Source organism: Molothrus aeneus, chromosome 1 (assembly GCF_037042795.1).
Source record: "Molothrus aeneus isolate 106 chromosome 1, BPBGC_Maene_1.0, whole genome shotgun sequence".
Classification (NCBI taxonomy): domain Eukaryota; kingdom Metazoa; phylum Chordata; class Aves; order Passeriformes; family Icteridae; genus Molothrus; species Molothrus aeneus.
In genome coordinates, this window is record NC_089646.1 from 25,947,920 (window position 1) to 25,956,562 (window position 8,643).

The window sequence follows — 8,643 nt, forward strand, 5'->3', positions numbered from 1 at the left end:
CACCACCCGTGCTCAAGTCCTCAGCAGAGGTGCCCAATGCAGGTGCTTGGGCTGCATGAAATCCCTTCTCCAAATCGTTCTTTCTCAACCACACCCTCAAGCTGCCCATGTTGACGAGAGTGACCCTTAGCTCACTGGGTCACAATCTTATTTAACTGCAATCTTATAGACAAATCTGTCACAGGGGAAGGACGTCGGCAGGGATGTGCTGCTGCAGACTATGGCTCAGTACTCTCTCCAGTACAGGGTTCGCCTTTTCCCGCAGCCAGCCCAGCGGTGCCGGCCTGCTGCCCGGCCATGGCAGCCCCCGAGCAGGCACACACACCCCGGACCTGGCGGTGGCAGCCCCTGAGCAGGCGCACACACCCCGGACCTGGCGGTGGCAGCCCCTGAGCAGGCACACACACCCCAGACCTGGCAGTGGCAGTCCCTGAGCAGGCACACACACCCCGGACCTGGCAGTGGCAGTCCCTGAACAGGCACACACACCCCAGACCTGGGGTGTCCGCACCCACCCTGTCTGGCCCTCCTCAGCTTCGTGCATCCCTCACTTTTAGTCCCGGTGGGCTGGGGCTACCTGAGCACGGGGGAGACAGGGCCGGGGGCAGGAAGCGGCCCGGGCACGGAGGCTGCCCCTCTGCCTGGCCGCCGGGGCTCGCTGCCCGCTGCTCTCCCTGCCGGCAGTGCCGCTCGCAGCGGAGAGCATCTCTCCGTGCCCTGGGGGAGCGGGACAGAGAGGCAGAGGCGACAAGAGGCGTCTGCACCCTTACATCCGCATCCCGCATCCCTCATCCAGATCCACACCCTCACCGCGCGTCCGCCGCCGGGACGCGCCTTGGCCGCGGACGGTGCGGGGCGGCCCCGAGGGCGCGGAGCTGCGGGGAGGGAGCGGCGGGGCAGCGACGGGAGCCGCCCGCTCCGCTGGCCCCGGGCAGCGACGGGAGCCGCCCGCTCCGCTCCGCTGGCCCCGGGCAGAGCCGAGAGGCGCCGCCGGAGCTGGGGGCGGGGGCTGCTCGCCGGGGCGGGGGCTGTGACGGGGCTGGGACGATAAAACTGGGGGTAATTGCATTTAGGCAAATGAGGCTGTCCCGGCCCTCCCCGTCTCCCGGCATATAAAGTGGGGAGCGCTCCCAGGGCCGGCCAATGCGCTCGGAGAGCAGCGCTCAGCCCTGTCCGCTGCAGACGGTGAGTGTGCTGCGGGAGCCCGGCCGGCCGCGCCTGTGGGCGGGGATGCGCTTGTCCTGTGGCTGTGAGGGTGTGTGTGTGTGTGTGTGTGTGTGTGTGTGTGTGTGTGTGTGTGTGTGTGTGTGTGTGTTGCTTTGTCCCGGTCCGTATGTGGGCCCCTCTCTGGGGGGTGTCTGCTCGTGCTTGTGTGTCTGCACGTGAGAGCCTGGATGTGCCAGCATGTTTTTGTGCCCGTCCTTATGTGTCTGGGTGTGCAAAGGGATGAGTGTGCACCTCTGGACACATGTGTCTCTGTGTTTGTGTGTGTGGACAGCTACGTTCCTCCGTGTGTGTAGCTCTTTGAGTTCGTGAGTGGATGCATGTGTACCTGGATGTGTGTATGAGGGGGATGCATCTGTCTGCGTGTGAGTATTTGGGAAGGTGCGAATCCTAGATGTGCATAGACGTGTGAGGGTGTATTAAAATCTTCCTCCTTACGTGCGTGTGTGGAGGGGCACCGCTGGCTGTGTGTGTCTGTGTGTCTGTCCGTGTGCTGGGGAACACACCGAGCTGTGTGCCGCTGTAGTTGGTGTGGGGTGTGTGTCCCTCCAGAGGGCTCTGCAGCAGTCGGGGCGGGGGTGCCGGTGTAACTGGGCAGTGTGGGGCTGTCCGTGCGAGGGAGTGCGTCCGCAGTGTGCCCGGGGGCTGTGTGTCCGGGCGGGCAGGGCTGTGTGTCCGGGTGGCCAGGGCTGTGCGCTGTGCCTGCCTGCGGCTGCCCGGCTCCAACCTCTGCCCCCGCAGGACGTCCCGGCGGCGATGAGGCTCCCGCTGGCTTTCGCCGTGCTCCTCCTGGCCTCGTCACAGGCGCTGGGCGAGGAAATGGGAGCCACCGACGACCTCAGCTACTGGTCCGACTGGTCCGACAGTGACCAGGGGAAGGTGAGCCCCGGCGGCCCCGCGGGGTGGGGAGCGAGGGGTTCGGAGCCGGGGGCTCTGTGCCGGGAGGGGTTCGGAGCCGGGGGCTCTGTGCCGGGAGGGGCTCTGTGCCGGGAGGGGTTCGGAGCCGGGGGCTCTGTGCCGGGAGGGGTTCGGAGCCGGGGGCTCTGTGCCGGGCTCTGCCCCGCCGGGACCGAAGGGGGGTCCGCACTGAGCGCCGCCGCTGTCGCCCCGCAGGAGGAGCTGCCGCTGCCCCTGGAGCACTTCCTGCAGAGGATGGCCCGCAGACCCCGGCCCCAGCAGTTCTTCGGCCTCATGGGCAAGCGGGATGCCGGTGAGCGGGGCGGGGGCTGCTCACGCCTCTCCGCACAGCTCTTCTCCCCGTTCCTGTCCAAATCTTACACGGTTATCGCTCGGGAATATGTGTTATATCTGTAACACATAATTTCTTGGGCTGCCATGAGGGTACTTTGGGTTTAGGCTTTTTTGCTTTGTTGTTTCTTTCAAGTTTTGTATGAGATAAGAGTTTAAAGCCCTCTCTTTTCCAATCAGCGAGTTTAAGTGTGTACCGGTTACAGCCCGTAAATCCCAGTAAGGGATAGAATGATGATTCATAGGTCAGCATACATGCCACTGAATCACCAAAGTGAAACTGGAAACTGGTTGAGTATACAATTATTGTCATGTTTTCTACACGTTTACCCAACCAAGAATTGATCTAAGAAATTGGCGCTAAACTAATCTAAATTGTGTGGGTTAAACTGAAACAAGCTTTTAGTCTCTTCAAAGAGAAATGCAGTTGTAAACCATCACTCTAATTCCCTTAAGTGGAATATACGTAGGTTAGTTTTTGTATCTGATTTTTTGAAGCACTGCAATAGCATGATATGTATATGCCAATCCTTTTTTTAACAACTCTTTTTGTCTTTTTTCTCTTTCCTTTCCTCTTCCAATCAGGATATGGCCAGATCTCTCACAAAAGTAAGTTTAAAAAACACAAATATTTTAAGTAATCATTAGAAGACATTCAAATAGAGAATAGTGTATTTGACAGGATTATTTAGAAGGTGACTGGTTTCAGCCAGGGACTGGCAGCACCACTGGTGGAGAAATGATCTATTAAAGAATTGAAACCTCCCCTTCTGCGCCACTGTGAGCCTGTATCTCATCTGAGCTGCTGCAAGCTTGAGATTTCAATCCATATTAATGTGCGGATGTTGCAGCTCTCTCTTATTTCCCAAGGGGGGATTTTGTAAGCCTTTCTCATTGGCAAGGCAGGCTTACTGCTAGACTCTGAGAGGAGCAATTAAGATGGCAAAATCTGGAAGATTAGAATAATGAATTCCCAGGTCCCCAAGAATGCTTTCATGGGGGCACCCAGTCCTCACATGTGAGATGCTGCATCTGTGCCCTCAGCATTGTCTGGGAATCAGGAGGGGCTGAGTGATGATGTGCTGCCATGTGAAGAGCCATATCTTGCCCCACTAGTAAGTGTGCCTTGCTCTGCTTCTGTGTAACACCCAGCAGGAGATGCTATCAGCACTGGGGTGTTACCTTGCTCTGCACAGTGGTAATTTTATTTGCTGAAATTATCTCACCATGTTTAAAGAGAAACTGGAAGATTTTTATTAAGTAAACATTATCTTATATCCTGTGAAACCTCCTCTGTCCACAGAGGCCGGCAACTATCCCAGTGTTCTATTATTCACAAGATGCTTTCTCTGGGGTTATGCATTGGAAGACCAAATAAAGAATCTGATACAAAGCTCATGCCAAATTACCGTCTGACTAAAGTAAAAAAAACTACAATTTTCTGAAACTGCTTCAGCTTGAATTAATACACATGAGGTCTGAGTATCTTGCTTTGTATATGAACTCACCAAGCAAAATTCTTTCCAAAGAGAAACTTCTAGGTTTGACTCAAAAGCCGCTTTAGATAAAGCAGAACAGTTAGTTTTCATTCCTTGTCTGAAACTATAGCTACTACTATAACCTGATATGTACTGTAGGCCTAAACTTGGAGTAATTTATCCTCTACACTTCCAGTGTCTTGAGAATTACTAAAGGGACAGGAAGGTAATACCTGAATTTATAAATATTCCAAAAATAGAGCCAGACTGTCCAGCTCAGACGTGTCCAGACACAGAGTCCCATTGGCTTCTTCTCCAGTAAGGGCTCCCTCCACCTGACCTGTGAGGGAGGATTTTCTTCCACGTTACAGAAATAAAACAACAACAGGTAGAAGAGATGCACCACACAGACACAGGCTATACCAAGACACTGCCTTCTTGTGCATTTGCTCAGATCAGTAGGAATCATAATGGGAGAGAAATAAGATTTGTACTATTAGTGGCCATTGGTTTTCCGTTATACTTAAAAAAAACGAAAACCAAAGGTCTATCTAACCTAATGAGAAGATGTCCACTAACTGGCCTGTGCCTTGGTCTATCCTGTTCAGTCTGATTAGTCAGACTGCTGTTCATTCTCTGTTGTCTGAGAGTGATGTGAACCACTGGTCTGTGATATAAACAGTTTCAGACCCTGTCTTCTTTCCTTGCAAGAACCTGTTATTTTAAAAGCCTGCCTAGTTAAAATGTATTAAAATACCCCTAAATGTATTTTTTCAGGGCATAAAACAGACTCCTTTGTTGGACTTATGGGCAAAAGATCTTTAAATTCTGGTATGTATTTGACTAAATCTGATACTTGGTGATATTCAGCCTCTTCATTCCGTTGCCTCTTTGTTCTCTCCCAGCGGATGGAAGAAGCAGTTTTCATGCAGTGTAGATCCAGAATTCTCTGTAAAAGAATCAGAATTTTCTTTGTTACCCAAGATATTTCAGTGTTCACTTCACTTCAGTCCTTGAAATGACTAGGCTAGTCTGAGCTGCTGGCAACTCAGGTAGAATTCCCCAGAGCACTTTCATTACTGTCCTGTCCTTGCATGTCCTGCTAGTCCCCAAAGTGCTATTAAAACAAAACCCCCTAAATTTTAATGACATATCAAGAAAAATGTGGAGGCTGAAAATGCAAGAATGCAAGGGTCACTTAACTTGTGGTCTAAATCCAGATCTCACGAGGTAAAAGGATATCTTCTCTGGAGACCCTTTTTCCTAATACTTGGAGTAGAAGGTGAAAGAACAGAACTTTGCCATTAACACCATCTCATTCTGCAGATCAGACTGTTAAACATTCACAGTCTCTTTCAGCTTTTGACTTCACCTAAAGCATTTTAAACTCTGAATGGGTACTGTGAATTTGTTTTCCCATAGCATCCATATGGGCCAGAATTCTCCTCTCCCCTCCTGTGCAGAACCTGGAGTCTCCCCATAGCTCTACCTTCCTTCCCTGTGCTCTAGGGCTGTACTAAGGAAATCCCTCACTGTGAGCTATAAAGTATCAGTTGATTCTCCAGGATAAGAATTAAAAAAATAAAAAAAATAATATGTATTTCATGTCTCTGAAATAGTTCTCACTGTTTTGTTAAATGGATGATAAAAGTTAAATTACTAGCTGACACCTTTACATTATGTGGATACGTGCTGTGATCTATATTCTGCAATTATGGTTGTCAGTAACTTTTATTTTCAATTAAACCCTCTTCAAGACTAGTAATATTGCTCTCTGCATTATTTTGCAAATTGCTACATATCATGAATAATTTTGTACAATTTTCTGCAGTGGCAATAGCTATTAAATGCATAATACCTGTAAATATATCTGCTATCACAAAAGTAAATAGCCTGTAAGTAATAAATTTGGTTTGGTTTCCACTGGGATTACATTTACATTAATATGAGAATGTAAAATACAGAAAATGTTTTAAAAAATGCAAAGATGTTATTGCCCTAATTTCAAAATTGCTGGTATAGTCAGGATACTATTATGTGGTATTTCTGACAAAAGGGAATAATGATGTTTTACTCTGCTGGGCAATGTAACACCTGTCTGACAGGTAAAACTAGAATTCACAGCTTTTCTGCCTCTGCAGGGAGGCTTGAGGGGGAAATGATAAGAAGGAGGAGAAGATGGGTCCTAAGGACTGTGTAATCAAAGCAAGATCAGGAATAGTGAGTGCTAGGACTACCCTCACTTCTCCCTTTTGGGAGATATTTAACTGGGCAGGACCTTTACCCCATGCTGTGATTCTGTTCTGCAGGAAGCCCCTGAGCTCCCTGGTAGTGGGCAGGAGCTGGTGCTGTCCCTCTGGGTGTGAGTGTGTTGCTGATTTACAGCTTCAGGTGCCAGAGCAGGGTGAGGGGAGGCTGATGTCTCTGTCCTTGGTTTGGGGACAGCCTTGCTCAAGAAAGGCTCTCTGGATTTCATTCTCATTTTAAATGAGAAAGAAGGAGAGATCTACCACTACTAAATGTAAAATATGTTGCTTAAGACTATTTTAGCCTGCAGCTTGTCAGCATGGTAGTCTGAGAAGCTTGAGGAGCTTGGCTCCTGCCACAGTGTACAGTAAAATTATCCCTGTGTGCAGGGCTTGTGGACAGGGAGAGTTTCCAAGAGCTGGAAAAGAGCTGACTGCACAGGAATGAAGGTGGATATGTGTGTGCAGAACCCCTCTGCCACAAATTGACCTGAATGCTTGGATCCTATCAGTTAGATGAATCGCTGGGAGGTAAAGGGGCTCTGAGTTAATGGTGCTTCAAGCAGCTCAGCAGATGAGAGCTGGAAAACACTGCTCAGCCCTTCAGCCTTCTGGAGGACAGTGTAGTCTGAGAGGTGAAACCAAACCAAAGCAGCTCAGGGATGGGCCAGGAGCCCTGGTCTCTGCTCCAAACATGCCACTGGTGCCTGGTTGTGCCAGCTGGCTGCAGGTCTCTGACACTTTGTGTGCTTGCTGGTGCTCATGCAAGGCTGTACCTTGTGCTTCAATGTGCTTCGTTTTTTGCAGGGTCCTCTGAAGGGAGCATAGCACAGAACTACGAACGGAGGCGTAAATGAGACATTCCCGTGCATTATTTATTAAACTTCATTTGTTCTAATGGCCAATGCAGTGTAATATAAACTAACCACTGTATGAAATAATTATTTATTTAATAACTGAAGGGGTTTGGTTTTTTTCGAGTTGTACATTCAATAAAAGTATTATTTTTCATATTGTGGCAGTGACACGTGTTGTGTAGGTGTGTTGTGGTTCTGAAAGGACCAGCAACCCTGGTGATGTCTCACAACAAAGCACATGTTTGATATGACCTGTAGAGTTATGTTTACTAAACAAGCAAGTATTCTTTTGTTCATTGAAAGCGAGTCTATCAGCTTCACTGCTAGTGCAGAACAGAACTGATGTTCAGTCTAGTGCCTCAATTTGTTTTCATGGTTTATTATGTACTGTAATTTCTGTATCAAAAAATATATTTGTATCATTGCAGCATGTTTTATGTTCTGTGATTATGCATCAATATATTTTAAAAGGGGGGATGGGTAATGTTTGAATGGGAATCCAAAGTCTTCATTTCATAGTCTGGAATTTTATGATAGTAACATTTTAAATAAAAACTACTCTGGGGCTTTTGCAACATACTTCCTTTGGTGATAGTGATGGAGTTATTTCCCACGTTGGTCTGGAATAAGAAATAGCAACAGTGGTCTGAGACTGGAAAGAAAGATCAAATTAGTTTCTTTTTGCAGGGAAGCTGTGAACCTCCTCATGTGTGTTTTGGTGAAGGTTTGAGGGATTTGCTACTGGAGATAGGAGTTCCTGGCATTGCTCCAGGTCACACAAGGTGCCACCCCTTCTAAACCTGATGGAAATCAGGAAGCATGTTTACTGAATGGAAAGAGCAGGATGTATCCCCCCAGCTCAAATAATTTGGTGTGGAATTAATCCAGCATTGTAGGTTTATTATTTGAAAGCCAAGCTCTTAATAAATTCTATCCCTCAGCTTCACAATAAAAGCCCCTGTGGGTGTGAATCCATGCAATATAAAAGAAAAAATCTGTGACTGTAATTATCTTTTTAATTAAAATATCTGATTGCTATATATCCAGGATAGGCCTGAAATGCTACATCCATCTCAGCAGATGCCAAGGCATCTGGAGTTCTATCACCTTTCCCCCTGCTATGAGCTATACTTCTCTGATGCTATGATGCAAACTTTCATTGCAGATGAATCACAAATAAAAACAGCCAGTGTATACAAACTAAATTTAAAACTAAGTAATATGAAAGGATTCACTGCTTGTTGTTTCCCACTTTGGAAATGAACTCGTACACCTCCATTTTCAAGGTTACCTGAGGCATCATCACAACTACCCCCATTAGGAGCAGGTGGGTGCTGGACCTCACTCCTCTGGGTTAGAAGCAGCACCTAAGCCTGCCCATGCTTAAAGTAGATCCCACTTTCAGCTAGCTAGAAGCCAGATCTAGCAAGGTGGGGGCTACACGGTGGGAAAACTGAGGTGGCTTGTGGCAGGGACCTCACTGATGTGAGATACAGTGGTTGTACTGGCATTCTGGCAGCTCTTTGTCTTTCCAGGGCTAATTTTCAGGCTGATAAACTTCTGTATGAACTCTCACTGAGCTCAGTGAGG

General features: G+C 48.3%; 1 protein-coding gene across 2 annotated transcripts; it reads left to right on the forward strand.

The window, feature by feature from the left end:
• Window positions 1-1,053: 1,053 nt before the first annotated feature.
• Window positions 1,054-7,632, forward strand: TAC1 (tachykinin precursor 1). Of its 2 annotated transcripts, XM_066553658.1 has the most exons (6): window positions 1,055-1,185; window positions 1,966-2,103; window positions 2,338-2,434; window positions 3,058-3,081; window positions 4,728-4,781; window positions 7,004-7,632. In XM_066553658.1, exons 1-6 carry the CDS (start codon window positions 1,144-1,146, stop codon window positions 7,051-7,053), a joined length of 405 nt encoding a protein of 134 aa, XP_066409755.1. In that variant the 5' UTR covers window positions 1,055-1,143; the 3' UTR covers window positions 7,054-7,632. The 2 variants fall into 2 exon arrangements, with proteins under 2 accessions (XP_066409763.1, XP_066409755.1); XM_066553666.1 differs by lacking the exon at window positions 4,728-4,781 and having other exon boundaries at window positions 1,054-1,185.
• The last annotated feature ends 1,011 nt before the right edge of the window (window positions 7,633-8,643 follow it).

Bases quoted from the DNA above. Each gene is read 5' to 3' on its own strand.
- TAC1 (XM_066553658.1), top strand. From the start codon at position 1,144: ATGCGCTCGGAGAGCAGCGCTCAGCCCTGTCCGCTGCAGACG. The intron at 2,435-3,057 runs GTGAGCGGGGCG...TCTTCCAATCAG, and splicing joins CATGGGCAAGCGGGATGCCG to GATATGGCCAGATCTCTCAC. The intron at 4,782-7,003 runs GTATGTATTTGA...CGTTTTTTGCAG, and splicing joins CAAAAGATCTTTAAATTCTG to GGTCCTCTGAAGGGAGCATA.